Source organism: Vanacampus margaritifer, chromosome 2 (genome assembly GCF_051991255.1).
Source record: "Vanacampus margaritifer isolate UIUO_Vmar chromosome 2, RoL_Vmar_1.0, whole genome shotgun sequence".
NCBI lineage: Eukaryota > Metazoa > Chordata > Actinopteri > Syngnathiformes > Syngnathidae > Vanacampus > Vanacampus margaritifer.
In genome coordinates, this window is record NC_135433.1 from 43,401,376 (window position 1) to 43,424,735 (window position 23,360).

The 23,360-nt window shown below is 39.1% G+C and overlaps 2 protein-coding genes across 5 annotated transcripts in view; one reads left to right on the top strand and one right to left on the bottom strand.

Annotated features, from left to right (window-relative positions):
* Nucleotides 1–16,463, top strand: part of LOC144043598 (5'-AMP-activated protein kinase subunit gamma-2-like) — a 36,578-nt gene extending 20,115 nt beyond the window's left edge. For 2 of the 4 annotated variants that reach the window (XM_077557403.1, XM_077557404.1), the window contains 12 exons: nt 2,301–2,352; nt 3,781–3,887; nt 5,852–5,933; nt 6,466–6,524; nt 6,594–6,639; nt 7,880–7,934; nt 8,022–8,148; nt 9,757–9,922; nt 10,009–10,046; nt 10,114–10,260; nt 12,918–13,011; nt 15,149–16,463. In XM_077557403.1, coding sequence (XP_077413529.1) covers nt 2,301–2,352; nt 3,781–3,887; nt 5,852–5,933; nt 6,466–6,524; nt 6,594–6,639; nt 7,880–7,934; nt 8,022–8,148; nt 9,757–9,922; nt 10,009–10,046; nt 10,114–10,260; nt 12,918–13,011; nt 15,149–15,180 — 1,005 coding nt within the window. In that variant the 3' untranslated portion in view covers nt 15,181–16,463. Of the gene's footprint in view, nt 1–1,763; nt 2,223–2,300; nt 2,353–3,780; nt 3,888–5,851; nt 5,934–6,465; nt 6,525–6,593; nt 6,640–7,879; nt 7,935–8,021; nt 8,149–9,756; nt 9,923–10,008; nt 10,047–10,113; nt 10,261–12,917; nt 13,012–15,148 lie in introns of those variants that run through there. The other 2 variants (XM_077557406.1, XM_077557405.1) reach the window with 2 other exon arrangements.
* A 3,141-nt stretch (nt 16,464–19,604) lies between these two features.
* The window catches only part of bcl2b (BCL2 apoptosis regulator b), a 42,910-nt gene continuing 39,154 nt past the window's right edge, over nt 19,605–23,360 (bottom strand). Inside the window, exon 2 of the mRNA XM_077556735.1 lies at nt 19,605–22,963. Coding sequence (XP_077412861.1) covers nt 22,826–22,963 — 138 coding nt within the window. The 3' untranslated portion in view covers nt 19,605–22,825. The remainder of the gene's footprint in view (nt 22,964–23,360) is intronic.

Below are 23,360 nucleotides of genomic sequence, written 5' to 3' on the forward strand. Positions count from 1 at the left end.
TGCTGCAGTGGCCGCGTTGCACATTGGCTTGAAAATAAAACAGCTAAATCTATCACTATCTCACACAAGGAAAAACGGCAAAATGTCATTCTAATGTGCTATTAGAAGTCTGAGGTTCTTTTTTCATTCTGCATTGAGGCGGTAAGGGAGGTAGGAAATGTCCCACTCGAAGCTTATTACATCTGACCGGGTGTAAGTCCCACATAAAAAAAATATGGCTGATGGCCAAGGATGCGTGTGAGGAGACAGTTTGACTACGGGCAATCATTGTAAACGTACTTGAACACGCAGAAAAAATGTCAAGCATAAAACGTACGTACTGTGTATAAATAAATAAAACAATTGCGGTTACAAAACACATCCAGTGAACATAGATTGTGACGTGGTCGTCTGATTCATGTTGCGTTTGTGGAATTTGAACTAAGCAGCAAACTCCAGCCATTTTTATCCCTCTCAGGGGGCGGCCATTTTGCCCCTTGTGCAGAGGTTAAAAAATCCAGGTCCAGAAAGTCAAATGCCCTGCCACAGTTTGGATTTAGCCCCTAGTGCTAGCTAGCTAGCTCCCTAGCAGGTAAACGAGCACCATGGGTGCTAGCTAGCTAGCAGGGTTGGGGAATCCAGGTCCAGAGAGAACAAACCCTGAAACAATTTGACTTTTAGCCAAAGGTGCTTCTATGAGCTTGTTTACCTGCCAGTTAAGTAGAAGCACCTGTGATTAAAGCCAATCTGTGGCAGCTGTTTTTACTTTCTGGGCCTGAATTCCCCAACCCTGCTAGCTAGCTAGCTAGCTCCCTAGCAGGTAAACAAGCATCATGGGAGCTAGCTAGTGAGCTAGCTAACTAACACTTGAAGCTAAAGCCAAACTGTGGCAGGATTTTTACTTTCTGTACCTGGATTTGGCACCTCTGCCCTTGCGGTCGACTGAAAATGGCATCACAGTTAGGCTCAACTTTGTTCTTGGTTTGGGTATGTGATGTTCTCAAGATTGAGCCCATAGGCACTGTGATGTCATTTTCAGTCAGTAGCATGTGTTAAAATGGCCGCCCGTATGGTCGGGAAAAAACGGGTGGATTTTGCTGCGTCATTCATATTTCACAAACACATTAATCAGAATGCCGTGTTTAGAACAGCGGTGCCGCATAGGACTTATGATCGTAAGACAATTTTTTGAGGGGTGTGGCCTAATAAGTGACATCAGGAGCTAAATTGGGTCGGCCAGTTAATTTCAGTGTGAGCGTGTGGGTGTGTGTTGTTGTTCTTCTCATTTTGTATTTAACTGTTTCAATAAATTGCTGGAGTAGCATCGACAACTGTGGCTCTCCTTGCCCACTTTCTGGAGCTCTACCTTAATTTTTTTCCCACTTCACTCAAATGGAAACTTGCTTTTGAATGTAAGTTTGGCTTGCAACATAAAGCAAAAAATAAATAAGAAACATAATAATAAACTGAGCAACAGCTAGTAACTAGATAATAAGAAAATAAATAAATTAGGGCACTTGAAGGCAATCTGCCATTGTAGCATAGGCATCTATTCATGTGATGTCAGACTACTTAATCTCGGAAGTCAGTGTAGATCAATTTGTCTTTTGAGTGGTTTTCCGTTGCACTTTTCCTAGTCATTGTGCTGATGTTCCGATTTCCCAGTTTAATGGAATGCAGCAGCGGTGGGCCCCGCCTTATGTCACACAATGATGCAGCAAGGCATCCCCAGCTTCTTGTTACCTAGCAACAAGGGTTTTCCTAATATGGTGCGACAGCGGAGGGGTGTGTCCGCACGCGGCGTGGAGCTTCCGGCTTCTCGTCCACCATAACTGGCGAGTCCTTTCGCTGCTGTTAATGCCAAGTGTTGGAGTACGACTTTGAGGATTTACTTTTGACCAAGCCGGGCTGATTCACACGTGGCTGTTTTGTTTGGGAGCCCCGTGGCGCCCCCACCCTTCCCGCCTGAGTCAAGTGCACGAGGACTGTTCCACTATTAATCTAGCAGGGGGTGTGTGCTCTTGAAATAACGCGCCGCCTGAAGTTGCAGCCGCACAGCGAACGGTCTCCTCTCAGCTTGTGAGTGTGCGCGTGTGCGTATACTGTATTTAGCCAAACCGGAGCGGTTCGGTGACTCGGGTTCCAAACGCTGGTGGCGCGCACGTCGTCGACGTCGTCTGGTGCCGCAGAGACTTCTGGGAAAAAGCGTCACGGCGACAGTTTTTAGTGCAAAGTTTCTTTTTGTGCGTCGCCCGTTCTGCTTCTTTTCTTCTCCTTTTTTTTGTCACCAGATTACAAACGACCTGTTTCGTCTCGTTTAGGTGTCCGGTTTATTCGAAGGCATGCTGGAGAAACTTGAACTTGATGACGATGGTAAGTTGAACGTGAAAGAGTCATCCGTGGTAAGCGACAATTAGCACTGCATCTGATATGAAGACAACTGTTAGCTGGCTGCCACTTCCGGGCGTCTGCATTCACTTTCCCACCCTGCACACACTCGCGTGGGTGGCGAGGAGTGTCGCTTGTTAAATGTTGACAATGTGTTTCCTGCTCATGTTAAATGTTGATAAAAAGCTACATCAGTGTCTTGCCCCTGCAAGTGGTGTTAAGCCAAAAAGAAAGTTCAAATTGACATGGGGACAAGTGTTGCTGAGTTTTTTTCCCCATCTTCTCGTGCTAAAAATAATAAGTTTACTATTTGAGGAACAGTTAAAAAAAAATCTTCCTTCACTATAACTCACTAACATTTACATGTACTGTATATCCCACTCAATTAACCTGTTTGTGCACTTTGTATTTTTTATTTTATTTCCATGCTGCACCCTATGATTTTTTTTTTTAATCCTATTTTTTCTTTTGCTATTCTCTCTTACTTGTGCATCGAATTGTGGAAAACTTAATTTAATGCAGTACTTCTGCACTTAGTTAAAAAAAAAAAAAAAAAAGAAGGAAACTTGTATAGAGTCACTACGCACAGTGAAATATTTCATGATTTTATTATTAGGAATTGGTCAAGACCACTTTTTTCAGATCGATACCAGTATGATTACCCAACTATTGAATAGTCACCAATACCACTTTAAATACATTAAATTCCCCTTCTAGGCCTATATATTTTCCAATATATCATTGTTTTCCTTAAAAATACACAGAATTCTTGTCAATTTTTCAATTTTTCTAATTTCTAGCTCTTGATCATAATACAGTGGCCCCAAGTTGTCGGCTGATACTGGAATCCGTCGTTACGATACTGATGCCTTGAAATAAGGCTGCATATCGGCCCGATATTAGTATATGGAATTATTTATTGTTGTTGCTGATAGCTTACTACTAAGCAAACTTTAAATTCATCATCTCAAGAAACTACAATATCGTTGCAATGTATTTTTTTTTAATTTATAAATTAATTAGGAGTTGACTTAAACGATATGTTTCATGCTATACAAGTTTCACTTTTTGACTTGACCCACTAAAATGAATCAACCTTTCTATGATAGTGGTCTCATTTATTGGGATGCAACCCAAAAAAACATAAGAGTGAGTTATACTTTTTTTCAGCATTCACATGAAGGTTTTTAAGGTGTAGCATAGTTTTCCCCCCAATATCATTGTGTCTCACAGAGTTTTAACGATCAGTGGGCAGGGCGCAGTAAAGTGGACATGAGCTCAAGAGCTGTAATGGTTGTTTAGGCTGTAGAGCACACGTTTCCAAGTGCTCATTACGTTTTCCCTGTGAAACGTCTCCCTGCTCGCAAAGTGTTTTTCTCTTTACACTTTTTTTTGTCTGCGTCTTCCTTACAGCTGCTGAGCCTGAAAGTGATATTTACATGCGCTTTATGAAATCACACAAGTGCTACGATATTGTGCCAACCAGCTCCAAGCTGGTCGTGTTCGACACAGCTCTACAAGTGAGTGCGCCTTGTCTTTGTCGCTTTCTCTTATGTTATTGTAAGGATCTCAAACATGATACATATTGTGTAAAAAAAAAAAAAAAAAAAAAATCATAGGTTATACTCAATCATTATAATTAGACTGTTCGATTCCATTCAAGTGAGTAAACATTGAATTCACTGTGAGGTTATAATAATTTCCCTCACTATGTGTGATAAAGTCCAATTCTTTTCCCATTTTAGTTTTACTGTGCTTGTTCTTGGCATTGCAGGGTTAATATTAAATGGACACCGAAGTAATATATTTGACCTTGGAGCACTTTTTGGCTCTGGGCTGAAATTGAGACGAAACCCGTCGTAAAGCTGTTAAACAGTAAGCCTGCCAGGTCTTTGAAGTGTATATCATCAAGCACTAAATCCACAGAGACGAGGGTTACAAACTCTTATCTGAGAGAAGAGGAAATAGTCCCAGCAGATTAAAGCCAATCCAGAAGTTGGCTTTCACCTCTCACAACTTCCTTTGCTTCCCACTTCCCATGAGAAAGAGGCCATACACACAAAAAAAATCATGAGCCCAATTTCTATCTTAAAAAATAAGAATACAAGCTGTTTCATTCTGTGTGTGTATTTGCCTCGAGAACAGATTCATGAAAAGGTAATGCTGAGTAAATGGGATGATTCAAACCACTGTAAAATGTGCTCCATTTACCGCAGTGGAATATAGGTCGCGACTCGCGACCACTAAATACATGTAAAAAAAAAAAAAGTGTTTTCACGCTCAAACTTCACATAGTGTGACCAAAGATTCAGTTGGCAGTCATCTGTCGAGAAGTAGACAGCAAATGGAACTCGTGCTAAACTTCAGCCATTTGTGTTGTTTCCACAGAGCAAGATTGTTGGAAGTTCAATTTGTGTTACTGCGAGTGCTTATGCTAAAGAACAGTCGTTTTAATGGTTAAAAGTGACTGAAATACTGAGCTGGTGTTCCCCATTGTATGTTAGCATTAAGCAAGCAGACTTAAGCTAATGGTAATTGAAGTCATGCTGCGTTGAAAGTACTTTGAATTAACATTTATGGCGACAAATAAACAGCTTTGAAGCCAGAATACTTTGCTTCTCATTTGGAGAATTGTCTTCCAAACTAAAAAAGTGCACATTCACGGAGGGCAGAATATATACAAATACGAGAGCAAACACAAAAACTGACTACCTTACCGTATCAATGTGTGCAGATTTGATATAAAAAATAAAAAATAAACAAGATTGAAGTCTCGTTTGAGCAGTCTGAGGACACTTGGGTGACGTAAACGTAATCACGCAATCAGAAAGGGCACGATGTCATTCACGTTGGCTGCAGGAGCTGAAGTTGGAATGAAAACAAACAACTGCAGTTTTCCAACAGCCTTTAGTTCATCCATTAGGGAGTAACACGCAGATGAAATGGTTCAAATAGTCTTTTCTTTTTCGCCTCACACTACTTCATTTTAGCGCTGGTGCACAAACAGGTGGGTCAAAAATGGACCGATCCTCTACTTGTGTCCATTTGACCCAACCTTGAGTCAAGAAATGGGTCTTCCAGTGTAAAACAACTCATAAATATTGGTCAGATCTTTTACTTGGGTCAAAACATTGGGTCATTTAGGATAAAACAAGCCACACAATTTGGTTAAATTGACCCATAAAGTGGCTCGGTCTATTTTTGATCCATAATAGGGTTACTTTTGACCCAACTGTTTTTAGAGTGTGCTCATCCCTCGCCATATCTCCTCCAGGATGCCTTAGCATTAGGCATCGATGTTTGTCTATCAAATGTCGTTTTGTGTCCCAATCAAAATGTTTGGTTTTATTTTGGAACCGTGCACGTGTGCATTTCGATGTGTAGAGGCTTAAGCGCGGTCTCGGTCGTAAAACTAGAGATCGTCCTTCTCCTGAATAACGTGTTAATAAAACCCGATCTTATCACTACAAATAACATTTGACAGGTTAAGAAAGCCTTCTTTGCCTTGGTTGCCAATGGCGTGCGAGCGGCTCCACTGTGGGACACAGAGAAGCAAAGCTTTGTAGGTAAGACCACTACATCTGCCGTGTCCAACCATTGTTTACAGTAACATGTTGAAAGAGATGCTTTATGTCTTATACTATTTTCATTCATTTGTAGGTTTCAATGTTTGAGTCTTTCTCTTGCTCACTTGCAATGTCATAATCATCATGTCGCTGTCTGCGCCGCCGGTGAACCAGCACAGTGGAAACTTTGTATTATGCCGCCGGTCATGGCTAGTGGAGCGTGATTTTATTAAGTTCATTAAAACTGCCACAAACCATTAAGCTCAACGGAGGCTCCCTCTGTATCGAGTAGCAGTCAGACGGGCTTGAATATGTCGGCAAAAGAAAAACATCAATGCGGCAAGTGAATTGGCTTTGTTGTGCCTTCCTGGATAGAGTTTACCGCGTGTGCTAAATAATGAATACCAAGTCAGCACGGACATAAAGCAGAGGGGGAGTCGGATGCGCCGCTCGGACCTCACCCTCGAAACGCGGTTCTCTCCTCACCAGCGTCACTTGATGAGTTTGGTCATGCCATGTTTTGTCAACGCAGGCATGCTGACAATCACAGACTTCATCATCATCCTTCACAGATACTACAAGTCGCCGATGGTAGGTTCTTTTAATGACTCGGGTTTGCTTTGCATTCAACTGACGCGTGGGTCCTCCTCTTTGGTTCAGGTGCAAATATACGAGTTGGAAGAACATAAGCTTGAGACGTGGAGAGGTGAGCATGACTCCACCTTCGTACATAATGTAATGAAAACCAAAGCAAAATCATGTGGGATCAATGGTCATTAAACAATACATTTATCATCATTATTATTATTGGTCATTTTGTATGACAGGGAGCACAATAAAGAATGGTTTTATCAGTTAACTCATTCACTGCCATTGACGGCTTTGAACTATTTCTATTAGTTTAACATTTTTTCCACTTTTGTTAACAAGAGTATGAAAACCTAGAAAAAAAGTTTTATTGTACATTTAAAACATAGAATTTGTGATTATTCGTAAGTTAACTATTGAAGTCATGCAATTAATTACAATAAAAAAAACTAATCGCCTAACGCTCTAATTTTTAACAATCTTTTCTTTTTTGAAAAAAGATTATTTAAACAATTTTAACCGCCTGATGACCTAATTTTTAATAGTCTTTTCTTTTTTTAAATAATCTTTTTTCCAAAAAAGAAAAGATGATTAAAAACTAGGTCGTCAGGCGACCTAATTGTTAATAATCTTTTCTTTTTTGAAAAAAGGTTATTTAAAAAAAGAAAAGACTATTAAAAATTTGTTTGTCAGGTGGTTACAATTTTTAATGTACTTTTTAATTTTAATAATACATTTTTTGAAAAAAGATTATTTTAAAAAATTAAATAAAACATTATTAAAAATTAGGTCATTAAAGACGGTTAAAATTTTAATTGGAACTAATCACATGACTTCAATAGTTAACTCATGATTATGATTAATCATACATTTTATATCTGGTCTAAATGTACAATAATTTCCCCCCCTAGGTTTTCATACTCTTGTTAACAAAAGTGGAAAAAAATGTTACACTAATAGAAATGGTTAACATTTATTTTTGACGTCTATAGCCGTCAATGGCAGTGAATGAGTTAAAAAAATGTTAAAACATTTTGTGTTTACTGCTTTTGTACGTGCGTTGTACCCAAGAAAAAAGTATAAGTTTTCATATATTTGTTAACAAAAGTGGGGGAAACAATGTTCAACTAATATAAATAGTTCAAATGAATTTTTGACGTTTATAGGCGTCAATGGCAGTTAAGAAGAGAGCGCAGACAAGACAAGAAAACGTTATCAAATTTTCATATGTATATTAGACACACTTCTCAAGGATTGCTGCACAGTTCAACACCACAGTGAACCCAAATATAAAACAATGCAATATTGATATCTTTGTAACAGCAGAACATTTGTCCTGTTTATTTTTGTCCTCACAGAGGTTTACCTTCAAGCAACGTTCAAACCTCTTGTCAACATATCGCCCGATGCAAGGTACGCCGCCGTGATTTCTATAACAAGACCCGCTCCGTTTTGCTTTTCGGGGGCTTGTTGCCATCATCGTGTTTGTTGTTGTCGCAGCCTTTTCGACGCCGTGTACACGCTCATCAAAAACAAAATTCACCGCCTGCCTGTCATCGACCCCGTCACCGGGAACGCACTTTATATTCTCACGCACAAGAGGATCCTCAAGTTCCTGCAGCTCTTTGTGAGTCCAACACCGTCACAAACCAGAGATTTCACAAAGAGGTACTGTGAAGGCCCGAGTCAAAATGCAGGCGTCCTCTGAGTTCCATTCCTACGACTGCAATGTAACCCTAACTTGTACGCAAGTAAGAACTAGGTCAACTATCACTAACCCTAAACTAAAGTATTAGTAAAGTAAGGAATTTGTCTCAAAACACTTTGGAGTCATCGATATCAAACAATAAATAAAAATGGGTATGCAATGAACATGCATTCTTATGCCGTGTGATGACATATTCTTTAAGACGAGTTAATTGCGCGCCGTTCGTAATTTCTTATTAGTTTTAGGGTTAGGATTGTGCTAAAGTAAAGTCGAACCAACTAGAATTCATATGAAAGACACCTTATGTACTTCAATTAGACTAACGCATTGACTTCATTATGACAATTCACAAAATTCTACCAAACAAGTGTGGCGTAAATGGAAATTATAAGTCTTATTACAACTAGGCTCGGGCCAATTACCGCATTTATTTATTTATTTCCAATAAACTATCAACGCGTACAGTGGTGAATGGTCTTCATAAGTTTAACCAAATAAACGAAAACAAAGAATTGGGAAGTAGAAAACACTGCTTTTTACATTTGCTCGTCCGCCATGTTTTTTTACACGGACCGTCTGCGTAGCTTACAAGTTCTCGTAAGAGCACGTTGCGGAAAATGTAGGCAATGCGGATGCTGCGTGGAGGGGCGTGGTTGCTGAAATGACATTTTGCGGACGCGTCAAGCGTAAAGCAAGCTTCTCAGTCATTGATATCGTTCCATTGTCTTTAAATAGAAAAAAAAAACATGTTATCTGTAAGTGCCAGTGGGTCCTAGTTAGCCCCTAGGACAGCACGAGTAGCCCATGGGTCTGTTCTAAAAGTAGCTCACCAGTGATGACACCGTGACTTTTAAAACAGAAGAAGGTGAAGATTTATTTATTTAAACTTAACATGGTGCGCATACCAAATATTGTATATATTGTTGAAAAAAATTTGATTGTGTTCAATGGAAAAAAAATAATAATATTTGCTCAAATATTTCAAAAGATTTTAGAGCTGCCATTTAAATACCGTGATACCACAATATTATGGCTCACCGTTATCATATCCTCAGAAACTAATATTGTCCCGTGCTTAATTACAACAATAAAGAAATCAAATCTGTGGCTTTATCATTTCAGCTTTTCATATTTTCATGAAACACTGTGACAGCCTTTGCGATGTGATCATTGCATTCTAATCACAACTACTTACTTGCAATGTCGATTTGCATTCAATTAACTGTCTCGCCCAACTTGATGTGTCCAGGCACTTTGAAACGCATTCCGCTTCATCACAATAGTGTTTGATGAAGTTATGAAGCATCCCTTCATAAATCTTGTTTTGTACGCTTGTAACAGATAAGGGACTTCCCCAAATTGTTCCCACAAAGTTGGCAACACATGAAAGCACAATATCAAATGTCTTCTGTTGTCTGAATGACGTGTTGTGACCCAACCCTTCGTCCCTTCCCCCACCATTCACTCGCACCCGTCTGCTGCCCCCTGGTGGCCGGCATCTTGCTTCCCCTGTGCGGTCTTGTCCAGATGTGTGAGATGCCGAAGCCAGCTTTCATGAAGCAGACCCTGGGCGAGTTGGGCATCGGCACGTACCAGGACATTGCCTTCATCCACCCCAACACCCCCATCATCAAAGCCCTCAACATCTTTGTGGAGAAGAGAGTGTCTGCTTTGCCCGTGGTCGATGAGTCAGGTCAACGGAATATTCATGCGGCGGCGGCGGCGGCGACCAAAGAGTCTTTCAAAAAGCTCACTTTGTCCCCGCTCTCTCCCTTCTAGGCAAAGTTGTGGACATTTACTCCAAGTTTGACGTCATCGTAAGTGGAAAAACATGCGAGACTGAGCGGCCGTGCCGATGATTCACAAGAGCTCGCTTGTGTGCAGAACCTGGCGGCCGAGAAGACGTACAACAACCTGGACATCACGGTGACGCAGGCCCTCAAGCATCGCTCACAGTACTTCGAAGGAGTCATGAAGTGCCATAAAATGGAAACAATGGAGACCATTGTGGACCGAATTGTCAAAGCAGAAGTGAGTTGGGTAAAGTTTGTCCATATGTGCCCTGCGCTTGGCTGGTAGACGGTAAACAAGTCTTCATCAAGCCGTTTATTGCTACTCCCAGTGCAAGTTTTCGAGTATTAACCTCAACATAAATCAAAGAGAAATATATAGTGTATATAAACAACCACATTACTTTGCCTGTAAATCTTCTAGCTTAATGCTAACACATCATGGAAACAAGCTAACGAATGCCATGGTGGAGCAACGCATGCGTATATTCTTTATCCTCTTAACTCATTCACTGCCATTGACGGCTATAAACGTCAAAAATTAATTTGAACTATTTCTTTTAGTTTAACATTTTTTCCCCACTTTTGTTAACAAGAGTATGAAAACCTAGAAAAAAGTTTTATTGCACGTTTAGAACAGATATGAAATTTGTGATTAATCACGAGTTAACTAGTGAAGTCATGCAATTAATTACGATTAAAAACTTTGTCAGACGCCCCGAATTTTTAATCTTCTTTTATTTTTTTTATTCATTCACTGCCATTGACGGCTATAAACGTCAAAAATTCATTTGAACTATTTCTTTTAGTTTAACATTTTTTTCCCCACTTTTGTTAACAAGAGTATGAAAACCTAGAATTGTTTTATTGTACATTGAGTACTGATGTAAAATTTGTGATTAATCGTGAGTTAACTAGTGAAGCCATGCGATTAATTACAATTAAAACATTTTAATCGCCTCTTGCCCCTAATTGTTATAATCTTTTTTTTAATGAATTTATAGCAGTGAATGAGTTAAAAATAATTAATATTACTGAGGCTTATTGGGCGACACTTTCCATGTACAGTCTATCAGTATGACTGTATGATACTGCCCCCAGGTGGCCAATGTGTGTACACCAGGAGCAACAAAATGTCTATTGAATTGACACAAAAATACGGCAAAAACATTTCTCTTGAAATTCTATGCATGTCATTCCTGTATGATTTTATTTGGGATTTTCGATACCACTTTTTTTCCAGACCAATACCAAGTACTGGGCTTGCACGATACATCGTTTGAACATTGCGATTGCGATGTGCGCATGGACGTGCAAAGTTTTTATCTTTTTTTTCTTTTTTCTTTTAGAACAAGCAAACGTTTGTTTTGCTTCATAAAACCAGCAAGCTACTCCATGCTTTTGCTCTCCCCCTCCCTCCTGCTAATCAGTCACCGGCCCCTCCCCCCTCCACTCTTGCAGCTAGTGTCTGCTCTGAAAACGCACTCGGGCGACATGCAGCAGGAGACGGCGGTAGAAGCGGGAGTTTAGTCCCCAAAAGAAAGTCAACATCTGAAATAAGGAATTATTTTGGCTATGAAATAAAAATATGGAACGCAACAAACCTGTCCAACCATGAATCGCCATCTCGAGCCCCTGTATGACCGCTTCAAACTTAAAAAGAAGTGAGACCCGTGGTGAAACTTCATATAATCAACAAACAATTACAGACTCTTTTGCCAGCATAACACCGTATGGTAAGAAGTCCAAACGGCACCGACAAATCACGGATGTAATAACATTTGAGCTGGCGAAATTGGTGCCAATGTATACCGTAACTAAAGAAGGGTTAAACAAAAAAAAAAAAAGGTCCACACGCTCGACAAGCAGTATGAAATTGCCATCAGACAGACAATGCTGCAAACATGGAAGGGCAGCTGCTTTAAACGAGTGGACCAGGCTGCAGCTTGCACTTGATAACTTAATCAGTCAGTGGTTAATATACTAATATTTATATATAATAATGATAATGGTTCAAATGTCTCATTTGTGGTCCAAACCAATATCATTTCATATAAGACTTCACCTAAAAAGTAACTTGTTTTTAGACAATTTGCATCTATTATAATGCTAATTATAATAATAATTTAATTAGAAATAAGACAAATATTCGTGGGATGTTGAGTTTTTGCATTGGAATAAAACATTAAAGGAGTTGTTCACCCCCAAAATGCCTTTTTTTAATTTATATTAATTACACATGCCATGGAGACTTGAGTATAGTACAATCTTTTTTTGTTGTATTCGTCACATTCCTAAGATAAAAATTTGATTTGAAAAAATAAATTAATAAAATAATTCCCAAACTGAGCTATACAAGTCATCTCGTGAAAATTCTTCTTTTTTTTAAATATCGCAATATATATCGCAGACCCCCCCAAAAATCGCCAAATTGTCTTTTCTTTTTTTTTTCCCCCAATATCGTGCAGCCCTACCAACTACTGATACCAGTTGTACTTTTGATACATCATAATTTGCATAGCACATACATAGATAGCATTATTCCTTAAAATTGCATGAAATTACTGGCAAATTTCTATTCTTCTAATTTCTCATTCCTGTTCTTAAAATGTGCACATATTGGCGTGTACCAATAGCTTGGAATAAAGCCTGGTATTGATCCGATACCTAGTATCCGTACTTGCCCTTCCCTAGATTTTATAAAACACAACATTATGGTACATTTTTCCTTCCTTGCGGTATGGATGAATGGCGTTGCCATTCATTTCAATGCGGAGAGTGTTTTAAGTTGCAAGCAAATGTGGCACACGGAAATTTCCATGTAAATGAAATGGGATCATATTTCTTACAGTACACCTGACGTAATCCACTCCAATATGTTTTGCGTGCGTCTCTCAGGTTCATCGTTTGGTGGTGGTGGACGAGCGTTCCAGCATCGAGGGCATCGTCTCGCTGTCGGACATCCTCCAGGCCCTGGTGCTCAGTCCAGCAGGTATAGACGCTCAGCATAGCTAACCGCGACTCCTCTCGGTCCCGGACACACCGCCCCGCCCACACACCCCACCCCAAGCTCCCTCCTCTCCCGCCCCACCCTCTCACTCGGTCCCAGGTAGGAAGCGTTTCAAAGCTGGAGTGTGTGTTTGACGCTCAAGTGTGTGATGTTGATGGTGTCGGCATGGTGCTTGGAATTTTTTTATTTTATTTTTTTTGGGGGGGGGGGGGCATTTTTACTTTATTTTGATAGTCCGGGGCAAGACTAAACGTTTTATTTTGAAGTTATTTTTTTAAGATGTGTTTGTATTTTGGAACATAAACTCACTGAACACTTTATTAGGTCCCCTAATCGATCTAATATAAGAGCAGTGTATATAAAAGATTTAAAAAATGTAACATTCTTTTTTTATTACAATAAAATAATTATTTTAATTTAAAATAACTATTTTATTACAATTATAATTCATATTAAATGTCTACAGACATGTGAACATTCATTTAAAAATGATACAGCCAAATTACATAAAATTAATCATAAAATACATTAAATTTTTGGGTTTCAATCGAAACTAATTTCTGTTTGATATATCATTTTTTTTAACTCATATATATTTATTATACACGCTCAAGTCCTCAAGGGGAATTTTGATAAATACTAAGTAGTACTGGGTTTTTTTTCCCCAAAATTGAAAATTAGACCAGGTGTGTCCAATTTTTTTTTGTCTACGGGCCACATAACAAGCACACTAAAATCAGTCAGTTAATCAATTGCCTATTTTCATATTTTACAGTGTTTTAGGAAAATTGCTACCGGAACAACATTCTATAATGCAAATAGTTAATGATTTTACAAGCGTTTTTGGTGGCCGACTCGAGACCCTCTAACATCTGTTGCAATACAAAATGTCAGCCCCTGCACTGGACGGCAGCCGAACCCCATCTCTACATTCAGAACCAAAACCGGCGTAATCTGTTGTAAAATGACCAATTAGTTACTTGGAAATCATTCATGTGACACTCACAATTTGGACCTTGACGTAGAGCGGAAAGTGGAGGAAGCCATTTTTGCTTTGCTTCTTTATTCACCAAAGAAATGTTGCTACTTGTTTAGTTGTAAATGGTTCATTTGTATCTTTAGAAAAGCTCCCCAGTATATAAAGTAATTCTAAAAAAAAATATTTAAAAATAAAATAAAATTAGAATGAGATCTCATTTTTAGTATATGGCGTGGGCCGCTTAAAAAATGGATGGTGGGCCACAAATGGCCCCCGGGCCTTACTTTAGACATCTTGCTGGAGACAATTTTTGCATTTGTAACAACTTTTGTGCTTAATGATAGGAATAGACCGATAATCGGCCCGTCAGATAATCTGCGCCGATATTCAGCATTTTATGAATATCGGCCTCTTTTTTTTGTTTTGATGGCCGATATATTTAAAACTGTTATTTTTGCGGCTGTTGACTGCGTGCAGCATTGGCCCGCCCACAGCACCATCTGATTGGTTGCTCGTGCAGTGCTAACAGCCAATAAGCAGCAATTGGCAGCTATTAGCCCCCGAGCTAACGGCTAGCTTGCAGATTAACGGCTATTAGGTTAGCCTGTGGGGTTTTTTTGCGGCTATTTGGGAGTTATCCCAGGGTTAGCATGAGGGTGAACAGTTGGCACATGAGCTAACATTTAGGTGGCGAATTAGCGGCTATTAGCCCGCGAGTGAACCGGCTAGCGCACAAATTAGCGGCTGTTAGGTTAACCCGTGAGCTAACGGTTAGCTCGCAAACCGTTTTTTAGCGATTATTTGGGAATTATCCCAGGGTTAGCGTGTGGGTGAATGGTTAGCCCCCAAATTAGTGGCTATTTGGGAGTTGGCATTATTGTTGGTGCAAAAGCTGATGGCAAACAAAAAACTTTTAACATGTTGCAAATCACAAAAGCTGTTTATTAAACATGTGCTTGAAGGCATTTAAGCAGTCAAGTGCTGCAGTTTTTATTATTAAAAATTTTGATATATCAGTTATCGGCCTCCCTGACTACTGATAATTGGTATCAGCCCTTTAAAAAAAAGCATATCGGTCTATCTCTACTTAATGACTGTCAACATGAACTTAGTCGCGTTTGTCTCCTATGTTGTCTTCAGACAGATGCAAGGAGGACAACCTGACCGACTGAGAGGAAGCGTCAGCCAAAGAGGAGACGTGCTGAGAGCTAAAAACAAACAAAACTTTGAAAAGCAAAACCAAGTTGATGCTACGTAGAAACCAAAGAGGCACTGAGGACTGCACTTGTTGAATGTACTGTATGTGTTGGCTGCTCCAATCAGACCAGTACGTGTACATACAATATGCTGTGTACATAGATATATAAATACAAATGTTATGAAAACACACTATTCTAGTCACTTTGCAAAGGAAAGGTGAACCGGATGAGACGCGTATGAAATTGTTGAGTGGTTTGAGTTGTTAGCATTTTGTCATACAGAAGGCTAAAAAGAAAAAAAATCATTGATAACATAATTTTTTTTTCCAGTTACTTTTCATTTCAGCAACCTTCAAAACGGGTGAAAAATATAAAATTACTACAGTCAGTGTTACTTTTTGCAATTAACAAGCATGAACTCTGTCTTCAAAGTTTTATGTTTTGGATAAAAAGGAAAAAGTTGCACATTTTGAAAATACTGTATTTCTGCAAGTAGTGGTCAAGGTTGCTTAGCAGGAGACATCTATTAGAGGGAAGGTTGTCATTTTGTAAACAAAATATTGCTCGGCACACAACATTCTGGAACGACAACATTTACTCATCATCATTAGACGCCGTCTCCGCTCAACGTAAGATCATCTTGAATAGCGCGCAGTTGACAGCATGTGTCACACTTGAATTAATCTGACAGACTGTTAACATGCGTTGGTCGTTGCTGCTGTTTAGATTGAGTAGCAGAAGACTTCAAAGGGCTCAGCAGTTAACCATTTAATATGGCAACATAGCATCTATGAGGTCATTCCATTTATCGGCCATTTTGTTTTTGTGGGAAAGGGAGCTGTCTATTGGATGGAGGTGTTTATCTCTATCAAGTGCATATTATTTGAGAAATTGCACTATTTGAGGAAATGCGCAACATCCCTTTCATTGGACAGTGACTGAAGTGCATTATTATTATTTTTCTTCTAAAAAGATTACGCTAACAAAACAAAAATGTCCGCAGCTGGACATGTGACTCATCTCCACGATGGATTGTAAATAGGATTGCTTTTGTGTCACAGAAAGCTTTATTTTTTATGAGCGCGCCTGCAGTTTTCTGGCTCTTTTCTTTCTTTCTTTTTGTAAATATGCTGCTGGATCCACACGTACTGTAAATGTGCAAGCATGACAAATTACACTTACAGCAGCAGTATGAATGTTCTTTTGTTTAATTATTTTTTTTCCTGCCTGCAGAAAAATAAAAGACACTGAATGTACTTTGAACGCAGTTATTTGTTTTACTTTTGTCTACTAATGAAAAAGATGAATACTTTCCGCAATCTGAATGAACGTCATGTAAAGCCTTCAATCGGAATGGTGAGGCTGCGTCCGGTATGCGCATGCGCTCATGACCTAAATGCGTCGTGACGTCACCTTCCTTGCGTATAAATGGCTGCGTCTTACCAAGAGCTTGTCTGCGAGGGGACAACTTGTTTTAAAGTACTTGGAACTTGTTTTTATCCAGAAGTTGCTTCAATAAAAGTGTTAAAACTGTCACAACTACCGTCCTAAATGACGCATGAACTCCATCTTAATAAATGACGTGGTCGATGTCCGCACGGCTGACGTGGGGATGATCTGATAAAAGGAGTAAACTGCAGATCGGAATATCTCGTGTCACATGTAAACATGTGACCACAGATCTTTATTCGAAATGGTTTTAATCGGAATATCTAACACCAGCTACTGAAATATTTTCACGGTGCTACTTTTGGATTAAAAAAAAATGTGTTGAGCCCTGGCAGGCCACATGGTGGCGCTGTCGCTCACATGAAATCATGCTTAGGCGGTGCAGTCCAATTCCATCATTGCAGATGAGGCAATGACCTGTCTGCGTGTCTGCTGGGATATTTCCATTTCCATGTGAGATGTGTGATTTCACTCCTGTGTATGTTTGATCTCTGCTCGGGAAAATATCCATTTCAGCAGGAAGTTTTCGCCTTGTAAATGAGGCTGCGGAGCTGTGAGTGGATGTGATGGACTTCCAAATGAGGGAAGAGAACTGGACCCGAGTGATTCCACACAATCTACTTTGATCTCCCAATCCTCCCCTGCGGTAGCCCCGGTCGGTTGCTGGGATGGCCGCCTTCTACTACACCTTGTAGCCCCCGAGCGGGAGAGGCGGGAGGGCTTCCTCCTCCTCCTCCTCCACCCAGGCCGGACTCTCTTTTGAAAATCCACAAGTTCATTTAAAATTCCTCTTCAGAGCATGTCATGCATTTTCTATGCACGGCGAGAGGAGGGATTGCCCAAATGAACTCCCCGTCCGCCGCCAGCATTCTCACACTTTCTTTCCCTGCCGCTCATTTTCTTTCCACTCTTTCAACATTAGTTTTACTGCATCACGCTTTCCACAAATTCCACTGAGCTGCTGCCTTTGAAGGCGTGCGTGATCAGTGCCGAGGCAAGGGTGCAACTGGAGGGGGGTGTAAAAACCTGGCCGCAGGGCATTTAGTTTTTTTTTCCTTTTTTTTCTTGGGTGCACTTGTGTTTAGCGGCGGATGGGAGTCAGTCTGGCAAGTGCAGTGTTTGGAGACAGCTTTGATGTGTGCTGGCTTGGGCGAGGCTCACTTTTAAGGCGAACAGACATGGACGGCCAAGATCTGCTCCACCCTAACGTCACTTCTTAAAGGACACATTTCACACATTGTTTTCGCTGTTGTCTGTTACATGTTTTCGTCAAAATACCTCAAGGACCAAGAATTCGAGTTATCACTTCACACACCCTATTATGTTCTGAAATTAGCTCTCTTTTAACGAAAGTCCCCAAACTAATACTGTCATAGGTTTTGACATAATCAAAATAGAATATCCGTTTTCTGATGATGTATCAACCATTGTTATTATTACAGATATGAATATGTAGGTAAGATTTGATCCGTCCCTATTACGCTACTTGAACAAACGGCAATAGACCAATCACGTGCCAGTATTTGGGGGTCATTAATTTGAGCATAGCAACAGTTGCTATTCTACAATTCATGGGGTTTGTATATATAAAAATTCTGCAGATTCCCGCCATATTTGCTCATAATGACGTACGATTATGGAATGAGTCAGAAATGAGTCAAGATATTCGCCGCATGGATATGTACGGAAATAGCATGAGTCATGAGTCATTGTTTTGCTATATTTTGAGATCATTAGTGACTTCTTTATTGAGAGTGATTTACAAAATATGATTTTTGAATACTTCGCGATGTTTATATCCTGAAAATGGAACTTCTAATTGATGAAAGCGATGAGTTATATCCTGTGTTTGTTTTTGTTGTTGCCATGACTTTTAATTCATTGACTGCCATTGACGGCTATAGACGTCAAAAATGAATTTTTAACCATTTCTATTAGTTTAACATTTTTTCCACTTTTGTTAACAAGAGTATGAAAACCTAGGGAAAACAATTATTGTACATTTAGACCAGATATTAAAAAAAAATATTGATTTAGGTTTGACAAATTTGTGATTAATCATGAGTTAACTATTGTCTATTGAAGTTATGTGATTAATTACAATAAAAAAATTAACCGCCTGACGACCTAATTTTAAATAATATTTTCTTTTTTTAAATTAAAAAAAAAGAGAAAAGATTATTAAAAAATAAGTCATCAGGCGATTAAAAGTTTTAATTAAAATTTTTAAATCTTTTTTTTTTTAAAGAAAAGATTATTAAAAATTTGGGCTTGAGACGATTACATTTTTTAATTGTAATTAATCGCATGACTTCAATAGTTAACTTACGATTAATCACAAATTTTCTATCTGTTCTAAATGTACAATAAAGCTTTTTTCTAGGTTTTCATACTCTTGTAAACAAAAGTGGAACAAAATGTTAAACTAATAGAAATAGTTCAAATGATTTTTTGACGTCTAAAGCCGTCATTGGCAGTGAATGAGTTAAAATAGCAACAGTTTGAAGTTTTCTAATGACATGACTTCAATCAAATTTTAGTTAGCCCATCTATAGCGTTTCACATTATGTTAGCGTTAAGATAGCAGATTTTCATTGGATGAAAATATATGGTTTGGTTGAACAGTTTGGTGTTTAAATATACACAATTTAATTTTGTTTTATATGCCAGTTGTACAGTAAACTCAAACAAGACAGCGCACTTTACATCTTATTTGATGAGGTTTTTTTTCCTGTTAAAGCATGTGGGAAGGGTGAAACTACGTTTGAATTTTTTTTAAATTATATATGTATACTGCGAGACCCAAATATTTCTTTCATATATACAGGTAGGCCTACATATAATGTCCCCCTTAAATCTTCCCTTACCATCTTTACCGAAGTGACTGACAAAAATAAAAATGTAGCAAAAAACAAAACAAAAAAAATTCAGCAAGCAGACTTGGCAGCTACTCGACAAATGTGTTTTTATTAGGAACAAATGGGATCCCCTAGCTTATTGTGGATTATAGCAGTAAACAACAGAAAACACGTTTCACTTCCTTTTTTTTTTTTCCTCTTTAAGTGCTACAGGTTTGCGATTATAGGTGTAAAACAGTACAGCAACCATAGTGCCTACATTCTTATATGCACAAGGAATACATTTTCAACAATTAAAAATACAGTTGTATTGCTGTTATAGCTGTGGCTGCTTTTTTTGCATCGTTGCGCTCTACACACAAAACACACGCACGCGCACGCGCAGCAGGAGACGATGCCGTGGACGTAAATGAACCATTTACAGCACAAAGCGGATTATAGTATAGTTAACATAGACGAGGTGAAGCCACATCTTTTCATTTACTCGGTGACAATCCAAATGAAACACAAATGCAAGTTTGACTTTGGTTTGCAGCTATCTGGGACGCGACCGGCAGTTTAAGCTGTGGATACGTCGACGCAAAATGAACCGTGTAGCAGCCTCAAGCCAATGTGGACACTTTAAATTCACTTTCAAAAACATTTGTGTTGTTACAATAGCAGCCAGAAAATAATGTTGTTACAGTGTTATTCCATAGAAAGAAAGACAGAAAAAAAAATGGTTAAAATTAATTGTTAAAAATCTGGTACCTCTCAATAAATAGACAATGTTGTTGTTTTTGTCCTCTTCTAGGCAATTCTGATGTATAAATATTGAGACATCACTGCCTTTCACTCATGCAAAGACTATTTTTTTAAGGATAAAAAACTGTACACGCACAAAAAAAATAAAATAGTCATGGATCACTTCCAGTTTTTCTGTCGGGCTGAAACACAAGACAAACATCAATAAAACAGAAGCTGTTCGACGACGGGAGGGACTTCTCGGGTTCCGGCACACAGGAAATGCTTTTTTTTTTGCACACGCTAGGCACTAGGATTTTGGGGGGGGGGCTAGTGCCTAGCGTGTGTCAACCCCTACCCCCCCCCCCCCCCACCCCACCCCACCCATCCTGTCAAAGTGCCGATCATCGTATGTCCAATTGGAAATGTTAAACCTCCCAATTCATGTGTTATGAACACAAAGATCGCACTTTAAAAAAATAATCTCTATTTGTGTAATTTAGTTGGAGCGCACGTGTATGTGTATAACTGCTACAGAAGCAGAAAGCAAAAAAAACAAACAAAAAAAACCACAAAAACCCCCACAAATGAAGTTGGCGATGACTTCTCCGGAGGATCCTTTTACAGCAGGAATGCTTCTTTGCTAATTCCCTTCCATGAGACGCTCGATTGGCCCATCTGCTTTGCTCCTTTTGTGCTCGATTCAACATGCTTCTTTGTCCTTCTCTTCACCGTCTGACATCTTTTTCGTCTTTGTGCCCTCCAAACGTTCACTTCTCTGTGCTTGAACGTGTCGGAGCCAAATTCCCACTCGCACAACTCCAAACATCCGGCTGTTAGTGCACCATGTGGACACAAATATTGGGACACACGTCTTCATCGATGAATGAGTCGAAAGCTTTTCATTTCAGCCTCATTTCGGACAATTTCGAACAAATACCAACCAGTGATAAGGAATGTTTTACCCAGGAATAGATTACAGAACCCCCCCCCCCCCCCAAAAAAAAAAATTGGTCAGGTTCCCACTATTTTGTGGATTATTATTTTTTAGTAGTTTGCAACTACTTTTTCCCTGCCTCCTGTTTATTTCGGGTAAAATTCCACTGTCAAGCAGTAGATGGCGACACACTGTTTGACATGATAATTTGAAAGAAGAATGAAAACAGGAAGTATTTCAAGATCAGCCTAGTTTTTGGTAAATATTTCACTGAGAAACAACTTAAAAAATGTAAATGTTTGATGTTTAATTATGATTGGACTCATTTACAGCTAAATGGCAACTTGTTTGTGCAGCTCCCAATAGGTCAATACTATCAATATCCGCTAATGGAAACCTAGTATATCAGGAATTAACAGGAGTAATGCTAGTTTATCTCTTAACCTTGTAACCAATGGCATAACGTTGGAAGTTCTATTTTTTTTAATGTTGTCTTTTTAGGCATTCAAATTATTATTATTTTCATACATAGGCATTTATTTAATATTTTGTAAGAAAATGGGGATAGCTAAAAAAAAAAAACGTGAAATGATAGGGAAAAACTGAGATGAGTTTTGGATTGTGCAACCAGAAATGAGTTAAAAACAGCTGTCTAACTTAAATAAAAGGAAAAAAATGTGTTCCCCAGTTTTATTGAATGTCAAACCTCGTCAATCCTACTTTTTATGCTTACGGAAAGTGACTGCTATAGTTTCATGTTATCATGTACAGCTTTATCAATATCTGCTAATGAAAAGCCAGTATAGTAGCAATTAACAGGAGTAGTGCTAGCTTATCTCTTAACCTTGTAACCAATAGCATAACGGAAGTTCTATTTTTTAATGTTGTCTTTTAGGCATTCAAAAAGTGTCACTATTCCATCTTAGTGTTTTATTTCCACACAGGCATTTATGTAATATTTTTTTAAGAAAACGGGGATAGCTAAAAAAAAAAATTGACTTAATAGTAAAAAACTGAGATCAGTTTGTGATTCTGCAACTAAATATGAGTTAAAAACAGCTGTCAAACCTAAATTAAGAAAACATGAGCTCCCCAGTTTTATTGAATGTCAAACCTCTTCAAACCTGCTTTTTATGCCTAAAGAAAGTGACTGCTGTAGTTTCATTTTCTCACGTTCATCTTGGGGCATGTTTATTTCCCACTTTATTACAGCTTTCTGAAGGTGTCCCAATACTTGTGTCCGCACAGCGAACACTACCACACACACATGTACCACGCTGGCCATTATACATTCCGAGCAGCTGTTCTTCACAGGAAGTCCTTTGATGGGTGGCTGCCGAGGGAGGGGGGGGGGCTCTAAGGGGGTAACCGGAGTCCATGGTTCAAACAGGGTTCTCCACCCTAACAAGCAGGGGCACCGCAATGGTTTCCTCTCCCACTTGACACATGCAGCTACTGTCTACGCTAACACAAGTTTCATGCTACTACTAGTAGAGAAGCAGGCGGGGGTTAGGAAAGCAAAAAACGAAGAATCTTCCATGTTGTCCGTGTCATGACGTGCACGCCGCCATCACTTTAGTGTGTTTTTTTGGAGGGGAGTGGGACAGAAGATGATGAGTGTTTAGAGTAAAGTGGGAAAGGGTGAGGCGGCTCACTTCTGGGTGAGGTACGCGCCGATGGTGAGGCTGGCCGCCCCGAGCGCGGCCAGGCCAAAGACGGTCTTGATGGACGGCCACGCGCAGCTGAAGACGGAGTTTCTCTGACGGTCGTACAGCTCCACAAAAGCATCCTGCACACAAAAACAACATCACATGATTTCATTAGTGCAGGGGTCAGAAACCTTTTCTGTCAAAAAATAAATAAAAAATAGCCATTTTAGGCCAAATAACAAAAATCTGTCTGGAGCCGCAAAACATTTGAACATTGTGATGAATGAAACTGAATGTTATTGTTAGTTTATTGTACTGAGGGCCCAAAAGCCAATTAGAGCTACACTATAACAAAATAAAATAAAATAAAATATGCAGAATCCTATACATATATTAATTTTCTTCTACCTTTCATCTTCAGTTTTTGGATTTTTTGGGGTATTTTTTCATACTTTGATATATTTTTAGACTTAAAAAAAAACCTTTTCTGTCAGAATTTTGACATTTTTAGCAATTTTATGGACATAGAATTTTCTT